We start from the raw sequence: 19,517 nt of genomic DNA, 5'->3' as shown, positions 1-19,517 counted from the left end.
AGAGACATGAGAGTATTAGACTAGGCTCAGGTTCAAATTACCACTTATCCACTCATTCAGCAGCCTTGGATCACTTACTATCCATCGGTGAAGGATAATTGTGTGAGAGACAATAAAATGGAGGAGAACCTTGAATTTCTTAAGTATAACTACACACAAATTTTCAAAGTAAGCCTGGTGTAATGTTACCTCTGCACTAATACTAGTGATGAATATATTTAATCAGGGTTTGCAAATTACATTAAATCTGATTTCATAATCAAGGTAATGTTTGCACAGGCTAGGATACTCATTAAGCAGCCAGACCTGTAACAAGTTCCTCCAGTTACCTGGGTCTCTCTGTTCCAATGCTGGGTAGCTGTTCACACATGCATCCAACCATACCCAGTGTTCCTACCACCATGGTGTGTTGCTTCGTTTGATGATATGCCCAGCATCGATCACATGGCTGAGTGCCTTGTTCTGACTTCAGAGCAAGGGATATGTAGTACCAGCAGCTGCACTGAGTGACGTAGTGGGATGTGTTTTAAATAGCTGCCCAGCATTGGAATGAAGGGCTCTGGATCTTCTTTGAAAATGCAGAGCAAAAACTAAAACTCCATTTTAAGAAAAGATGGGTGCTGAATGGGCCGGATGTCACTGAGACAACAGACTCAGAGATTGGTCCCTGCATTGTCCAGATTTCCCATCCAAAAGATGTGGGGCGGCCATTTTATTTGGCCCATATAGACAGGACCTTAATCTATGTCACTGTAGAAATCTCATCAATGTGACACAGAGAAAGGAGTAAAAGAAAGAGCACTAGAGCACATAGCTTGCTCCCAATTTTTCAACCATGATTAAAAAATTGCAATTACATCTGCATCACATTCCAATGTTTTAATCTCTCAATCCTATCATGAGAGCATATGTCATAAAACCATTTTCATATAAAGTGACTTGATCATATGTATAATTTCATTCAGTCAGTTCCTCATCCTTTCCTTAGAAGGATAAATTCATTCTGAAATATTTTCTAACTGTGCAGTTTCAGGCATGTAAAGCCTAAATAACAACCATTTACTGTGTATTGCATAATTCATCCCCCCACCTTACATTACCATGGTAACATGTTCTGTGGCTATATTGTATGTAATTTCATCTGTATGTATGTATGTATGTATGTATGTATGTAAAGGGATTTAATGAAAAGTGGACTTTAGGAAGTAAAAAATATCACAAGCATCATGTTCCATTAATTTTACATAGTGGTTTTTCTCAGATACATCTTTAATCATAGCAAGAATATACCTTTTCATTATCTAATGACACTGAGTCTTCAGTATAGGTAGCTGTTCTTTGCAATAAGTGAACGAAATAATCCCAGGTATAACAAAATTTAGCACCTGTTTGCATTTTAGTTCTTCATCCTCTATTGAAGACACTCTTCCTAAATTCTTCATTCCTACTGGGATGTTTTTCATCCTATTGAGAAGACAAGCTCCCAGTAGGGATCACTCTTTCTATGGCTGCATCTTTAATTTTGCAATCTTTACATTTTGGTTTGATCCCTTGCCTTAGAAAAAATTATTGTAATGCTGGTAGACCAGCCTACTGCACTCAAATGACAGCTAAAGATACCATCCTTTTTAGCTTCCAACAATTAACTGAATCAAGATTCAGAATTATTTTAGGAAGTTGTGAGAATTCCAGGTTGCTGAAATCAAACAACCCTGTTATTAACTCATTATCAATCATTAGATAGTCCACCTATCAGCTAATACCAATCCTGTGATTATTTATATTGATTAATAGTTCTGTGATTAGTGGATCTACTGATGTCTGGGACATCAACATTCATAAACCAGACCCAATATGGGATTGATTCACACTGTAGAATTAAAGTAGTTTGACACACTTTAACTGCAATTATTATCTTGCTTTTCTAGGGTAGAATCTAATCAAACCATATTGTGCATATAAATGTATGACAAACCAATGATAATTCCCTCAAATTTTAGCTCATGAATTATTATTCAGTGTCAAGTAAACTTTCATTCATATCACAATTAGCCATTCTCAATGGACATCGTTTTTTCAAATATACTGAATCTGTTATGTCCACCCTGAATAAGTGATTTCTACCTTCAGTCAATAACCACCAATTGCATTATACTTACATAAGGTATTCCAGCTGCCCTATTCCTTTCCACTGTAGCTTTCACATCATTAAGATCAGCATAATCCCAGCGAGAAATCTGAAATCCGAGATTCCAGTAGGACGGCATCCATGGAAGTCCTATTAGCTGTAAATTTGAAACATAAAAAGGAGGTAATAGGTTACTATTCTTTTGCATTACTGTTTTTTTTTTCTTTTTTTGTTTTTTTGTTTTGTTTTTTTTAGAGAAAGGGGGAAAATGTGGAAGATGAACAAAGGTGAAATGCATCTAAATGTGGCATTGGGTATTAGTCCTTCCAGATAAATGGTAACCACCAAAAATCTGTCTAAACATTATTCTTACACCCAACTGTTGCATATAACTTGTATCTTTCCTTGTGTTTTTCATTTCAGGCCTTAAAAAGGACACTTGAAAAGCACTTTTGAGATATTGTGCTCTGCTTATTACAGGAGTATCAAGCATCTAGCAGTGATATTTTTGGAGAGCTATAGTTCAGAATCTGGTTTGAGCAGAAAGGTTTGGATCTTGAGAACTGTAGGCCTAAATTCTTGCTTCATCATGGAGTCATGGATAGTACTGAACAGACACATTCTTACAGCTCTTATTTTATTCTAGGCATATCATATTACTAAAAGAGCTAGGATGCAGATAACATCTAGCTTAGCCTCTTATTTTTATCATTCCATTCTGTGAACATGGTGTGTTCAGTGGCAGTTTTTGAATGAATGAAGGTGAGGAAATTGACATTTATCCTAAGAAAGAGGGAGGTACTATTAGTTGGGGGACTTGGTGATGTTGCAGTAGAATTACAGCTTTTATCTGGAAAAGTTTGCATGTCTATGATGCAGGAGGTTCTCAGCTTGGTTTTCTGGCTTTGCCCCTAAATTTTCAAATGTTAATGGCAATAGTAAGCATCACTTTCCTGTTTCAAATTATTTATCAGCTCCCTAAGACCAGATGTGTACTACATGAACTGGTATCTGTGGTCTGGTGCCAGGAGATAAGCTCTTATGACTTCACTTCTTTACTAGTGTCAGCGGCTGCCAATTTGTTTCCAGGCAATAATCTGGACCAATAAAGTTTTGGGTATTTCAATCATCACTTCCCATCTAAACAATTCCCTCAGAATTTTACACCACCTCTGCAATTACTCCTCCTAAACCTCTTCTGAACTACTTGGAATATTTCAATTTGATATGTTATTGTGCTTTATGTTTATAAACCACCAATGTAGAAATATAAATACATGTAAATGTAACAGGAATAATAATGACTTCTCTGCTACTATGTAGAATCAGGGATGAAAAACAACTCTTTGTAGAATAGACATTTTGTATACTTTCATAATAAGAGGGATAGTTGTGTATATATACTTTAGAATTAATTCAAAGAGCGAGAGAAAACAAAACTGGATTTGGGGTGGGACAGCCTATTTCTATGTTTTTCACTAATTTGGACTAATGCAACTCTTAAATAGCAATATTTCATTTTCAATTATAAACTAAGTAAAAGGTGAATAACTAAGCAATGTATAACATGCAAAGTGCATAGGAGAAGTCAATGAGTAAATCATTTACTACATCTCCACATCTTTACTTCATTGCTTCCTTTAATCTTCAAGGAAAGAGTCAAAGGAATTTACTGCACATGAAAGCACTCCGCAAAGTGGAATAAAAGATGTGTATCAAAATAATGATTAACTTGTTGTTTGACTAAAGGAACATTGTTACTACAAGATATTTACACAGAAGTACTAATTGTTAACAGCCGTATGAGTTATTTACATCCACAAGATACCAGGAGCAAAAACATACCGCTAGATATTCTTGGACAACTTGCTCTGGAGTGTTTCCCAAGAATATGTAGAAATCTAGGATTCCACCAATTGTCCTGTATGTAACAGCTGGAGCAGGTTGGAGAGCAAAATCTACAGGAAGACAAATCTTAAAGTTAGCTAACCAAAATGACATATTGAACATAGCTCACCAGTGTCAACTCAGATGGTGGAGGAAAACAAAACAACAAACAAAAAATAACTCCTATGAGATCTTTTGTTTCTGGAATGTTGTGGAATTATAATATCCAAAGATGTTGCTATCAGCTTGAGCCCTGTAATCTGGGAGTTCACAACTAGTATGAAGTGATTTATGTGTATAACCTTGCACATATTTTATTTTCATTACACAGTGTGAGTCTGTTGATTCCCAAAGAAATTTATTTTTAATTTAAAAACAGTATATTCATTTTTGGTTGTTTTTGTTAATTGCCCTCGAATCAACTCTGATTTATGGCGGCCCTGTAGATGAGACATCTCCAAGACCATCTGTCCTCCACTGCTTTGCTTAGATCTTGCAAATTCATACTTTTGACTTCCTTATTTGAGTCTATCCATCTATAGTTTTTTGTTGGTTTTTCAGGCTATGTGGCCATGTTCTAGAAGAGTTTATTCCTGACATTTTGCCATCATCTGTGGCTGGCGTCTTCAGAGAATGCTGACCTGGAAAAGAGTGTGTGTGTGTGTGTGTGTGTGTGCGCGCGCACGCGCGCAGAGTGTAACCCTGTGTAAGGAGGAGTGATTCCCATGTTAATCTGTGTATTGTTCTCTTGTTGCTGGCAGGGCCTCAGGATGGGAAGCTATGCAAAACAGGATTAGTGTCTGCTAACTGGTGATCATTGTCTGCTGGGAAGGCTCATGACCCTGGGTGATTTCTCATTTGTATTTGCTGAATACTGATTTTGCTGTTTTGCAGGACTGGTAGCCAAACTTTGTTTACTTAAAGGTTTTCTTCTTTCCTGTTGATGTTGTCCAAGTGTTTGTGGATTTCAATGGCTTCCCTGTGCATTCTGACCTGATAGTTGTTGGCATGGTCCAGAATTTCAGTGTTTTTAAACAGCATTTTGTGCCCAGGATGATTTGTAATGTGTTCTGCTACTGCTGATTTTTCTGGCTGACCTAGTCTGCAGTGTCTCTTGTGTTCCTTGATTCGTGTTTGGACAGTGCATTTGGTGGTCCCTATGTAGACTTGTCCGCAGCTGCATGGTATGTGGTAAACTCCTGCGGCTGTGAGAGGGTCTCACCTGTCCTTCACTGAGTGTAGCATTTGCTGGATTTTCTTGGTCGATTTTTAAACTATTTGAAGGTTGTGTTTCCTCACCACTTTCCCTATTCTGTCTGTGACTCCTTTGATGTATGGTAAAAACACTTTCACTTTGAGTGGTTCCTTGTCTTGATTCCTCTGGGTTTTTCTGGGTCTGGCAGCCCTTCTGATGTCTTAGCTGGAATAACCATTCACCTGTAGAGGCCGGTCTAGGTGCTTCAATTCATCTTCCAAGAAGTGGGGTTCACAGATGCATTTTGCCTTGTCTACCTGTGTTTTTATTGTGCTTCTTTTTTGTCTTGAGTGATGGTTGGAGTTCTTGTGCAGATACCTGTCTGAATGTGTAGATTTTCTGTATAAGGGAGACTCAACCTGTAACTACTTCTTATAAAGCCATAAAACTTAATGGGCTTAGTGGATATGTATAGGATTGTATTGATATACAGCCATGTTCTATATAAAACTCACAATTACTACCTAGGGGGAAAAAATCCTCATGAGAAAATTATTCATTTAATATATAATATTGTTAAAAAATCTACCAAGTGCTAGATGCATGTTGCTATGCCATAGCAACTGAGTTGCAGATACATTGTATGCATGCATGCAAAAACAAATTGTGAAAAGTTATGAGATTTTGTCAGAGATTACAACTTTGTTAAGGCCTTCCCAGTGGCTGCCACCAGTTCTGGAAATCCCTTCCTAGAAAGGTTAGACTACCTCTTTTATTTCCCCATGCTTTTGAACTGATTGTTCATAAGGAAAGAATATTTAATCATGTATTCTACGATATTTTATTACCTTTTTAAAATATATATTTAAATTATTGTCAATGCTATAGGTTTCTTTGATTACGTTTTAACATATTGTGTATGTTTTACTGATATGTATTTCTATTTGAAAGAGGTCTCTCATTCATTGGGTCACTATAGATTGAGGTTGACTTGACAGCAGCCAACAACAATAAACTCCTGTCTAAATCTATTTTAATTTTTGCCTAGGATCCAAATCCCAGAGAAAAGGTAGGATATAACTAAATGGGAGGAGGAAGAAGAAAGCTACCTGACCCATCATCATATTCAAAAGTAGCTTTCTTACCCATGGCATTGCTGTTCATCAAGAATACACCAAAGGAGTGTCCAGTGGCATCTTCCAGACACAAGAAGAAAGTCTGAGCACCATACAGGTTATGTGCATCCTAAAATAAATAAATAGCAAATTAACATGTGCAAAGCTTGTATGCAAGACAGAAATCTTTAGAACATCTTTTTGTCATTTGTAATTTATGTCAGTCATCACAGAAGTAAAGCACAATAAATTAAAGTAAGTATGTTGCACCTTGGTCTTCATCCCTAACACTAACAAATAGCAATAGTCTGATAAACCAGTATAATATTAGCTTTTAATCTACTTTGTGAATTGGAGCTATACTCTTAAATTGACACAGATGTCTTTGAATTTGAAAAATGATCATAAACTTAAGTAATTTAGTTTTATTAGGTCTGCTAAGTTCACCTCTAACTGTTAATGGAAATGAAGGTAATTAGTAAAATAATAACCGTTCATTTGACAACAATTGACAAAGAGGCGTCATATAAACAACAACAACAACAAAACACAAAAGCTTTTAATATCCAGAATGTAGACATTCATTAGACAAGGTAACTAATCATGCAAATGAAAAGACAGAATTTTTTTCATTGGTTTATTTCCTGGGTAACAGGCTGTTGATTAGATCAGAGTGAGTACAAGTTGTCACTTTGAAAAACTAACTTTTGACTCCCATGTTTATTTGTGATATTCAAAAAATCAGTTCAGAGTTTAAGCAACCATTCTTTTGAGCATCCTTGCCCCTTTGAAATTAACCCACTTCTAAGATAACATTTGGGATTTTATCTAATTGTGTCTTTCCATTCACAGAATCCCCCTTGGCCCAAAACAGATGTTTTTGTGGATGGACTAAGGATTTTCATACATTTTCATGGATCGCTTCCCTGCCATCTTACATACTGTTAAAATAGGTTTCCTCATACTCTGATGCAGATTTTTGGAGGGGCAGAAGAAAAGGAGGATTATAATAATAATAATAATAATAATAATAATAATAATAATAATAAATTTTATGTATATACCACTTTTCCAAAAGATCAAAGCGGTTTACATAGCGTTTAATACTAATTACAAAACACATCATAAAATAGATAAAACCAAGAACACTAAATACAATATACAAATCTAAAAACAATAATTCAATCAATCAATAGGGTGAGGTAGAGAGTCAATGGGATCAGAGTACACGACTTCATTTTCCAGGGGGGAAGGCTTGACAGAAGAGGAAGGTTTTAAGCCTCTTTTTAAATGTTTCCAGGGGGGTGATAAGATGGAGCTCGTCGGGAAGACAATTCCAGATTTGTGGGGCCGCTACTGAGAAGGCCATCTGGGAAGTAATAACATATTTAGAAGGTGGAATTTCCAGCAAGTTCTTCCCGGTTGTTCTGAGTGTGTGATGCGGATTATATGGGTAATAATAATAATAATAATAATAATAATAGGTTTTATTTATATACCGCCCAATCACTGGGAATCCGAACGGTTTACAATAGAGGGGATAACAGACAGTTCCCTGCCCACAGGCTTACAATCTAAAAGACACGACACAAAAGGAGAAGGGAATGGTGAGGGAGGGAGGGAATCAGGTCCAGCATTCTTCTCTCCCTCTGAGGCCTGGACCAAGGCAGATGGACCGGAGGGAGGGCTCTTCTTCTTCAGGCTAGCCCCTGATGGAACTGGGCCAGCCTACTCTCTCCCTCAGAGGTAGATGCGGTCCCTCAAGTAACTTGGGCCCAAGCCACGTAGGGCTTTATAGGTAAAAACCAACACCTTGTATTGTGCTTGGAAGCGAATAGGCAGCCAGTGCAGATCTTTCAGAATAGGTGTTATATGGTCAAACCTGGACGCACCGGTGACCAATCTGGCTGCCATAGTTTGTACTAACTGAAGCTTCCGGGCTTGGTACAAGGGTTGCCCCATGTATAGCGCATTACAGAAATCCAAGCGAGAGGTTAGCAGAGCATGTACCACCGTTTCAAGGACCCTTTGGCCCAGGTAGGGTCGCAGTTGGCGTATCAACCGAAGTTGATAGCAAGCACTTCTGACCGTCGCATCTACTTGAGATGTCAGTTGCAGGGACGAGTCCAGAAGTACTCCTAAACTGAGAACTTCGTCCTTCAGGGGAAGTGTGACCCCATTCAGGACTGGTGGACAAATTTCCCTCCCCGGGCCTGGGGAAGCCATATTACTTCCATTTTCTCTGGATTCAAATTGAGTTTGTTTTCCCTCATCCAGCCGATTACCGACTCCAGGCAGGCATTCAGAGGAGAGATGCCATCCTTAGTCACTGCATCAGTCGGGGACACAGAGAAACATATTTGGGTGTCATCGGCATATTGATAACACCGCACCCCATGTCTCCGGATGATCTCTCCCAGCAGTTTCATGTAAATGTTAAACAAAGTGGGGGACAAAATAGCTCCCTGAGGGACACCAGATGTCAGTTCCCTCTTAGAGGAGCAAGTGTCCCCCAGCTGCACCATCTGGAATCTGCCCGAGAGGTAGGAATAGAACCACTGGAGTGCAGTGCGCCCGATGCCCAACTCCCTCAGGCTTTCCAGAAGGATACTGTGGTCAATGGTATCAAAAGCTGCTGAGATGTCCAATAGCACCAACAAGGTCACACTTCCCCTGTCGATGCCCAGATGGAGATCATCGACTAAGGCGACCATGGCAGTCTCAACTCCATAACCCGCTCTGAAGCCAGTTTGAAATGGGTCCAGATAATCGGTTTCATCCAAGACAGCTTGGAGTTGGAAGGCAACTGCTCTCTCGATCACCTTACCTAAAAATGGCAATAGTGAGACCTGCCTACAGTTGTTTCTTAACAAGGGGTCCAGGGAGGGTTTTTTGAGCAACGGCCTGACTGTTGGTAATTTCAAACTAGATGGAAATTTTCCCTCCCTGAATGATGCATTAATTATATGACACAATAAAGATGTTACTGCATCACCACCCTGGGCGGTCAGCCAAGAAGGACAGGGGTCGAGAGAGCACGTCGTCTTCCTAACACTTCCAAGAAGCTTGTCCACTTCATTGGTATGTACAAACTCAAAATGATCCAGTTTAATGAAGTCCACAGAAGCTCTGGACACCTCTTCTATTGTCTCTGAAGAAATGCCAGCGTTTTCTACTCTTCCTTCCATGGGAACTTTTTGGAGGCCTTGGTTGCAAGTGCCAAAAGGCCCATTCCCCCCACCCCCATTCTGGCATCATCCTCTTCAGACACATATCCCTCACTCTGGTATTGGTGCTTGTAGTGTGGACAACATCCAGCACATATCACAACAAAACTGAGTAAACAGCCTTGAACTGTATTTTTAAAAAACTACCAGATCTGCAGTCCTTTGTTCCTACTAGCTGTCACAGCTGTATGTATGGGTGTCCTACTGAGCTGCTCGGCACATCCACTGCTACCATGGGTTGCTCATTCTGAGGTCAGAATGAGATATTCAGCCATGTGACCATTGCTGGGTCCCTCATTCTGACCTCAGAAGTGAGTTTCCCAAAGTGGCAGTGGATGCACCATGCAGCTCAGCGGAACATCCAGCCTCAGCACAGGAATGGAGGGCCAGGTAAAGCGGGAAGATAGGGACAGCTATGGTGCCAGGATACTCCAGGTGGCCACCATAGTATCATAGCAAGGGCAGACAAGATCCTAGTTAGGGGGGACATTCAGTGAATGGTAGGACAACAGTGGATACCACCCAAGGTTTTTCATCATTTCTCCTATGGTATGGTAAATCTCATATATGAAAACACAGATTAAAAAACAAACAAATACAATAATAACTTCTCTAGAAGCTCATGCCATGGTCACTTTACCACAAGAAGAATGTTCACAGACTAAGTTTAAGCCATAGCTGCTTTGATTTTGTCTCTCATTTTCAGCTTTGTATAAGAGCTTGCATGCCTCAAAAACATTTCTTACAGTGACAGTAAGCAAAGAAATATGATTACCCACAACCACAAATGATTTTTTTAATAAAAGAGCTATACTTGAATTCTGATTTGTTAGACTTGACAGCATATATTTAACAAGCCTGACTTCTTTTTAAAATTATTTATTTATTTATTTTATTTAAAATATTTCTACAGTCAACCCTTAGTATTTGCAGGAATACACACCCATGGATGCCAAAAACTGCAGGACTTCAAGTCCTGTGGTTTTTAGTTGCAGGACATGCACGCACAGTCATGGCCTCATGCCTGCATCACTATTAGGCCCAATGGAGCTTGCCATCCATGGGTGCTCAAATCACCTCCCAGTTTCCAAGGACTTCCAAGGCAATGAATAAATAAAGAACAATAGCCTCAATGAAACATTCAAAGAACATTGAAATCAATACAGAGATTAAAAACAACAACAATTCTTCCATATGGTACTAATTTAATTATCAGGGACTTGACCAGTTTCTTTAAGAAGACCATTTAGAACTTTAGTCCCTAACATTTGAGTTTGATGCCGTAAGCCCAACATACACTTTAGTATTTCTGAGGGCAAAGAATTTCTTTGAAAAACTGATAGCAAATCAGATTTTGATAATTTAATCTTGGGGGCAATTTTTGGAGAGGCCATTTAAATGCCAAATAAACAAAAACATGTCTAGGTAGAGAGTGTCAGTTTCTTAGTAATATAGAAGCATATGATTTCAAGCACACAATTCACCCTCATTTACAATTCACCCCCATTCAAACACAATTCCTTCTTTTGCTTTCAGTGATAATACTGAAAATTAGTCCTTCTCATCAAATGGATAAGCTATTTGGGGAGAAGCCAGTGTCAGCATTGTTAATAATTTCTTTTAACAATAATCATTTTCTTCTTATTATAGGAAATAATGGTACCATATTTCACATTTATTTGATGAGGTTGCATTTCTACTTTTTCTTTCACACTGCAGGAAAATGGCTTCATGCTAATAGCATGATAATACAATGTTGTTACCTACCCCAAGAGGTGCAGCATCCCGAGTAAATATTGACCATGTTTTCCAGTTAAAATCATGTCGGTACTGTTTATGGACGTGTTCTCCAATACCATAAACATTCTGGCTTGGCAATCTGATGGAGAGTTGCAAGAACTGGTCGGCAAACACAAGTGGTCCAATACTGGTGTCAAAACTGTTGGAACAGTGACAAGATACTATTATTCCCCTGCACAGAAATCTATGAATAGGGAATTAATACTCCTGAAAGCTATTAATCTCAGATGGATGGGAAAGAACAATGTTGGTGTAAACTGGCATGAGGATTGTGTCTTAAAAGGATCACTTCTGGCACTTAACCTTGAATTACTTACCTGTACTCTGAATCTTTAGGAGGTAAAGCAATTTAGGATTCAAAGCAAACGCTATCCTCCAGGCTGAGCCACCTTTATTTTTAGTCCCCCAGTCCCCCAGATGTACCAAAGTCCCTGAACCACCCTCACCACCATCTGAAAATTGGAAAGAAAAAATTTCAAAGGATTAATTGCTGATTCTTGAGTATCTCTCTGAAACCAGGGAGGAAGGGGATGCCAGAAACTGGAGAAATCACCAAAAATGGACTTCTAGTAACCTGCATGTGCTATTTTCAATGAATGTTCAGTTACAAGTGGGAAAATATATCTCATCATGGATTGACAAGGGTTAAAATTAGTCTCTATACTGTAGTTCACCCATCCCTTCTGATCTAGGCTGTAGTTCCAGTCTAAAGAGAGACAGCTGAGTTGCTCTCATGAATATTGTCCATTTGCGCTAGGTTAATTTTAGGTGCATACCTGGCTTGATAAAGCCATTACAGCCAAGTGGGTTTATCAGCATAAGCAACTTGTCTTGAGAATTAGGCTTCTGCCTAACCAGCTTCATTCTTTTGGCTGCTGTTATAGGTTGTGATTTCTGTTTCCACCAGCCTTTGATCTTGTATCTGGTTTTGTCTTCTCTAATCCTTCACAGAAGGTTTAGAATCCTAGGTTTCCACCTCACTTTAACTTCTCAACACTTGCCTCAGTCCCTTTGATCCTTATCTGCTTGAGCCAGTATTTGATAATTTGTGAATTGTTATATTCATCATTTCCAGGGGTAGCCGTGTTGGCCATATAGCAAAGTACAATAACATCCAAAATCCAGAAAACAGTGAATACCTTTATTGGACCAATCAAAATGCATAAAATATTTGTCACAAGCTTTCAAAGTTCCACTTGCTTCACACCAGGCAAAGGTGTGAAAAAATATCATTTAGACATGTGCCATTTAAGCACCTTTAAAAAAAGATCCACACAACTATATGACTATACCCACATCAAAAATATTAATAGGAGATGGAATAGCATAGGCTGAATGTATGTGCAGAGCAAATCCTGAGAAATTATATTACATTGGAATGTAATATAACTGTCCAAAAAAGGAGAATATGCTGCTACTAAATATATCATATTATATAATGGCTAAAATTACAGTTGTCTCAGATTGTGTGCTCTTAATGTAAAGGACATGACTGTAGACTATATTTGAGATAAAAGCCTAAATCAGAATGGCAATGGAGGGATACAGACCGCCGGCGCCATTTGCTCCGCGCGGGAGCTGCAGCAGCCAAACCGCGCGGCTCCCGCACGGAGCAAAAAAGAAGCTCCATTTCGGAGCTTCTTTCCGCGGCGCACTGATGACGTCGCGAAGCGCCAAGGGCACATTCATGATGTCATTAGCGCCGCGACACGTCTGGACGCTATGCGTCCAGTACCTAAAGATGGCGGCGCCCATGTGGAAAGGGCGCCGCCATCTTGTACGTATTCTATACGTACTAGGGTTAGGGGGGTGCGGAAGCACCGCCCCTTCCTAACCCTAGTACGTATAGAATACGTACTATATGGTGGTTTGTATCCCGCCAATGTCAAGTAAACTAAACCCATTGGATTAATGGGATTTACACAGTTGTCGAATTATACATTCTATTTTTTAAATGGATCTATTCTATTTGTAACAGATGGATTAACTCATAGCTTTTTTTAGGAGTTCGATCGCTTTAACAAAGGTGGAAATGGAGACAAGCAATTTTCTGTAGAAGACCCCAAAATGACTTCAGTGATGTACCACAGTCCAGACTGTTTTTATATATATTTCCCACTTTCCTTCACTGTTATTCTTACCAAACAGGTCTAGCAGTTTTGAAATAATACAACACCCGTCTAACCAAAGTTAATACAAGACAATAAATAATACAAAGTCTATCCAACCAAATAATACAAAACCTATCAAATCAATCATATTTACCAAAGCAGAAACAAGATGACTATCTTTGCTATGAGCAGTGATCAGAATTTGAAACCATCTTCAGTTCCCTTAAAATCATATAAAAACTGCTGAAAACTGCATTTTTATAGAAGAAATATTTCCAGCACTATATTTATTTCTTCTTGTAAATAAGGAGATGATAAAATTGCACCTGTAGTGATTGTCTTTCTGATTTTTAAATGATATTATACAATCTATACAAATCTGCCATATATACCCAACTATACGCCAGCCCCAAGTATAAGTTAGGAGTAGATTTTGGGGGCAAAATTATGGATTTTGATATCTGTGGGTAAGTGAAGGTAAAAGCTTAGAGCATGTAACAAAGGACGTAAAGGACAAAGCAAAGAAAAATGATGTTAAAGAGTTTACAAAATTCCAGAAGGCATAGATGACTGTGCTAACCCTAAACGCTGGCTGGGTAAAGAGGAAACTATGGAAGATGGTGGCTGTGTGATGTGTGTATGAGGCATTCAAGTGTGGACAGGGCTAAGGAAATGCACACATGTTAAGAAGGATGTAAATGGGGGGGGGGGGAGTTTAGCAGATGGATAGGAAAAAGCAGGCTGATACCTCTTTTTCTCAGATCGATTCAAAACCCCACTGTGCACATGGACTGCTCCCAAGGCAAGCTGAACACATGGGCAATCTGCACCATGTGGCATCAAGCTGTGCCACTCAGTTATTGTTTTCCACTTCCCCACCATGCATGTGCACCACTGCATGAACACACCACTTGCAACTGTCAATTGCCTGCCTCTTCCTGCCTAACTGCCATTGCACTACACCCTCCATGTGACCAACCACACATTTGCATGTGTGATACACTACCTCTATAGTGCATCAGTGCACCTAGTGACATGCTGGCAAGGCATATGCATGGAGACTTCCCATACATGCCCCCTTTCCCTTTCTCCTTGTGGCCCCCTGTTGGACTGTTTGGTTTGTGTATATTGTAATTGCATCAATTTCATTATTGGTGACCTGCCAGGTTTTCTTGTACTTTTGTGTTTTTGTCCCCCCCACCCTGTTCCCGTATTCATGCCATGCTGTTTATATGCATGTGCAATGATGTGCATTTTCAGCATTGAGGTGTAGCTTCTTTTTGATCCAGTTTTTAGCCCTGGAGTGAGGCTTCATGTTGATTTCCACCTGGTTTTGCGGCATACATCATCTGGACACCTTCAAAAAGGTCAGAAACAGCATCATGATGGAGAAAGTAGACAGGAAATTTGCTTTTTTAAGGTTCACCTGGGACAGACTCAATTGAAACTAACTAACAAACAAACAAAAATAGGCTATTGTAATTTGCATGCATCATGTCATAACATGATACATTAGAAAATATTATAATGCTTGGTAAACTGGAAGGAAGCAGGAAAAAAGAAAGAACTTATCACAGACAGGCTGATTCAATCAAGGAAGCCATGGCTGTGAGTTTGCAAAAACTGAGCAGGGCTGTTAAAGAGCTCTTGAAGGTTTCTCATTCATAGGGTTGCCATTTGATTGCAAATAATGATGATGAGGACAAATGTTTAACATTATGGTATTAACTGTAGAGTGAGAAAGTTCTTGAACAACTCAGAAATGGCTAGCTTTAGCGTTACTTATATTAAAATAAAATAGTTAACTTACAGAACTTTGTTATTGCTCTTCCTGATCACTCTGATGCTAAAAGGACTGTCTGTGATTTCAATACTGTAGTTTGGATTGTCTACTTTGGGTCCCTGAAAGGGTTTAACATTCTCGTGTGGCACTTCATATCTGTTCTCAGCAGGATCTGTAATCTATAAAAAATGGGAAAAAAGCAAAGTTAATAGGGATCCCAGGATTAACTTCTGCTTGGTATATTCCATTTTCCCCTCATCATGATGCATTCTGAATCAGTTCTGATTGTGCTACATTTTTAATGAACATACTACATTGTGTATATTTAAGTCTTATATTTATTTTCCAACTCTCCCCTGCTATAGTTCATGAATCCACAAACTGATTTACTAAGCATTTTCCTGACTCATTCACTAAAATCATATTTTGTATCAAGTACATCATATGTAAACTTGAAAGATCCCCCCTGATTAAGCTGTTTTTACTGAGAGGACTTTATAAGGAATGCTTTAATTTCTATGTCATATAACTGGAAAAATATTTCAGTTCATCGTGTAGCTTTTATAGAATCTAAAAGACTGGTTTGTTGCCATTAACACTGCAGAAAAAATATTGGTAAATTGTCAAGTTGCTTTTCATATTACTCAGTTGTTTTCCATTCATTTTTAGCATGGGTGAGGCAAATCTACACTTACTTTTACCATCACTTTTCCTACAGCTGTTTCAAACTGAACAGAAACTCTACTAGTGGTCAAGGACCAGAGAGCTCCTGTTCAAATTGGAGCTAATACTGGAGGTGCTCAATGTCTTCAAAAACAGGAAGTTCACAGTCAAAAGGAGTTTTATTTTAGGTGCTTTATTTTAGATTACTGTCCCCTCTGACTAGAGGCCCAAATCATGGCTGTCTATTCCTTGATAATATCAACATTTAATTAATTTAATATACTCAGCCCAGAGTATTTCTAAATTACAACTTTGCATTCCAATTATTTATTTTGTGTGTGTGTATTCAAATCATTATGACTTATTACAGCCCTAAGGCGAACCTATCATGGGTTTGCCAGGGTTGAGAGTGTACAAGGTTATGCAGTGGGTTTCCTTGGCCAAGTTGGAAATTGAACCCTCATCATCAGGGTTGTAGTCCAGTGCTCAAACCACTACACCACACCAGGCCGCCATGCTGATTATACTTTTCCTTTTCTAGTTACCTATTCAATAAGTAGCATATTAACTTGGATTCCTACAAAGATATTATAATCCTAGGAATTTTGGATGATACACACATTGTATGTAACGTATTCTATCATCTTTCAGAATGAAATGCATGCACACACAAGAAGACAAGCATGGGTTATGGAACCATTTTTTAGTTTTTATCTCACACACACACACACACACACACACACACACTGTTTGTACTGATGGAGTGACTCCCCTCCAGAAAAGATCTAATCGTAGGTACTTAGTTGAAGATTAATACATTAAGAAATTATCTAACCTTGAACCGAAAACGGTTTGCTGTCTGATATTCTGCGGTGAGGAGAACTTTTCCAATATCACCTCCAAACACAGATGGTGCAGGCAATCTTTTAAGTTTGGCTTCAAATCCTTAACAAGAAAAGTGATTAAAATGCTTCCATCACAACAACTGTAGCATAGGTTTCAGTAAGCATCAAACCTTGAGCCAAATGCAACCTAATAATCCCAGATAAAAGTTAAAAGGGGAACATGATAGAGATGGACAAGAATTTCACTGGATTTGACAAATACAGTGCTCCCATGTCATATGCGGGTGCTTCATATGTGGTTTCCAGCATATGCTGGAAGCCACGCCAGAAAAAGGTTTGTGCTTCCCAGAAGAAGTAATGGGGCATGCGCAGAGCACGAATGGCACCACGCGGTGCAGTGCAGCAGGCACGAGCCCCATTACTTCTAATGGGGCTCAAGCTTACACGTTTTTTCTTTTACACAGGGGGGTCCAGAATGGATCCCCCACATAAAAGAAGGGCCCACTGTGTGACAAAAATAATTGCCCTTATATCCTGTGGTGGCTTAGTGGTTAAGATACCAGTTCTGACTATTGGAAGACTGGATGGTTGGCAGTTTGAGGCCCAAGTGCCACATGATGGGAGAGCTCCTGCCACTAGTCCTTCTGCCAGCCTAGCAATTTGAAAGCATGCAAACACAAGTAGATAAACCGGTAGCTCTTCAGTGGGAAGGTAACAGCGGTCGGTGCAGTCATGCTGGCCACCTGACCACCAGAGCAGTCCCCGGACAAAGCTGGCTCTTTGGCTTAGTAACAGAGATGAGCACCACCTCCTACAGTCAGTTATGACTAGACATTCATGTCAAGGGACTACCTTTACCTTTTACTTATATCCTTAAGACCCAGTGTGAGAATAAATCCACCTTACCCCAAGAATTCACATCCTTAGATGGCTTGGGGACATTTCAACAGAAGAAGAATGTATGTACAAAACAAAACCTATTCATATCAAAATGTGAATAGCAGAAATACAATTGGGAAAAATGCACAAAGAATTTGGTCAATGGTGAAAACTTAGTTCTGGGAAAAAAGTGGAAAGAAAAATCACAAATAAAACTTGCAGATGATATTTATTATATTCAGAGCACAACCTTTCTCCCCCCCCCCCCGCCCCCTTACCTGTATTTGTCTGTGTTTGGGCTCCTTCAACTTTATACCCATGACTATTAGAAAAGTAGCACCAAGGGATGAATGTTTCATTCTGAGGATCCCAGCAGCAGCCACGGAGTGTGCATAGAGCCTGTATGTAATGAACAAGAGAAGCAGAAAGGAGAATAATTTGTTTCAGAAAGAATAATAATATATAAATATATTTCTGGACAACAGTGTGTGCTTTCCAATGTACTTGGAACTCGCTCTGCTGCTTGCTAACAGCAATGCAAGGAGTCTCTGCTACACATTGAGATTACTATATAAATTCCTCTTCCTCGATGAAGGGTGGGCCTTTGGGGTTTATTCTTTAGTGGACTAGGTTATTTTCATGGACCAGATACACTGTTGCTTGCAGTTTACATATTTTGACATATTCGGCATTTTCCTCTGGATTAACTGTTTGCATATGTTGGACTTCTCTTTATTATTTATCAACACACAAAAACACATTTCTTTCAATGAGCTCTTCTCCTCCCTATTTTGTCTTTACTGCAATCCTGTGAAGTATGTCATGCAATGAGAGATTGACTTGTATAAGATGTCTGATTCAGTTGCATGATTCAGTGGGGACATAGAATCTTGATCTCCCAATAATCAATCCAATGTTGTAATCATTTACAGCACCTGAGGCCAGTTGTGGAAATGGTGGGTAAAGAAAGAACCAACTGACCAATGAATCCCGCCCATTATTAATTCCAGTATAATTTCCTGGATGCTATCAATTCCAGTAATCTTAAAAATTAAGACCATCATTTTGAGTAACTTTAAAAAGATCAGCTAACAGTTGTTCAACTTGGAAAGAACCCCAAGACCACTCATTCATCTCACAGAACCATAATACATTCATTTGTGCACACATTTTTATCATTCACCTTCAGTAGTAGGGTCAGACAGTCTTTGGCTCTTCTCCATCTAGACATGGTGGAACAAATAATTCCCAGGTCCCCTAACACTGCCTCAGAATATTTCCATTATCTATAAAGGTTGTCCATCACCCTATTCTCATTTTCAGAAAGACAAACTATTCCACAAAAGGGTTAGAGGTATTTTAAAAATTCTTTTAACAAGGGAAGCCCTTGGGATCAAACTAAAGATCTATCTAGTCCTTTGGTTGAATACACACACATGCACACACACAGAGGGAGTAACCAAGAGCAACCAGATTTTTATAAGAAGCCCATATGTTTCCTTATGTTTCCAGTAATTAATATTAAGATAAAAATATTATATTTAGAGATTTTTTTATCAAATAACTTCCAGACAAAAACACATACAAAGAAAAAACAGAAAAAGGATAAGGAAAGTTTATCACCCTCCTTTCTGAGACTAGATTTTTAGGGATACATAATTAGGGATGCAGTGATCATCATAAAATTAACTCATTATAGTCATTCTAGAGAGTCAGACATATGACTCACCGTATAAAATGGAATGACGAGATGAAAGAAAATGCATGACTGATTACCTTCTTTGTCCTTTTATATGAAGATCTGTTCTAAATATTATGTGCATATCTTGTATATTATGATTATAGACTTACATAAAAATAATACCTAATATTTCTGAAGTTACT

The 19,517-nt window shown here is 38.8% G+C and overlaps 1 protein-coding gene across 1 annotated transcript in view; it reads right to left on the bottom strand.

The window, feature by feature from the left end:
* Positions 1-19,517, bottom strand: part of LOC149318048 (maltase-glucoamylase-like) — a 184,447-nt gene that overhangs the window by 159,955 nt on the left and 4,975 nt on the right. Inside the window, exons 3-9 of the mRNA XM_089507700.1 lie at positions 17,912-18,032; positions 16,745-16,854; positions 15,274-15,425; positions 11,320-11,491; positions 6,356-6,455; positions 3,974-4,086; positions 2,160-2,285 (exon numbers count right to left, since the gene is read on the bottom strand). Of these exons, the coding sequence (XP_089363826.1) occupies positions 2,160-2,285; positions 3,974-4,086; positions 6,356-6,455; positions 11,320-11,491; positions 15,274-15,425; positions 16,745-16,854; positions 17,912-18,032 (894 nt within the window). The remainder of the gene's footprint in view (positions 1-2,159; positions 2,286-3,973; positions 4,087-6,355; positions 6,456-11,319; positions 11,492-15,273; positions 15,426-16,744; positions 16,855-17,911; positions 18,033-19,517) is intronic.

This window comes from Sceloporus occidentalis, unplaced genomic scaffold, assembly GCF_023333645.1.
Source record: "Sceloporus occidentalis isolate IW3139 unplaced genomic scaffold, rSceOcc1.0.p SCAF_2, whole genome shotgun sequence".
Taxonomy (NCBI): Eukaryota; Metazoa; Chordata; class Lepidosauria; order Squamata; family Phrynosomatidae; genus Sceloporus; species Sceloporus occidentalis.
The sequence above is the reverse complement of the archived record's forward strand: the minus strand, read 5'-3'. Positions and strand labels throughout refer to the sequence as shown.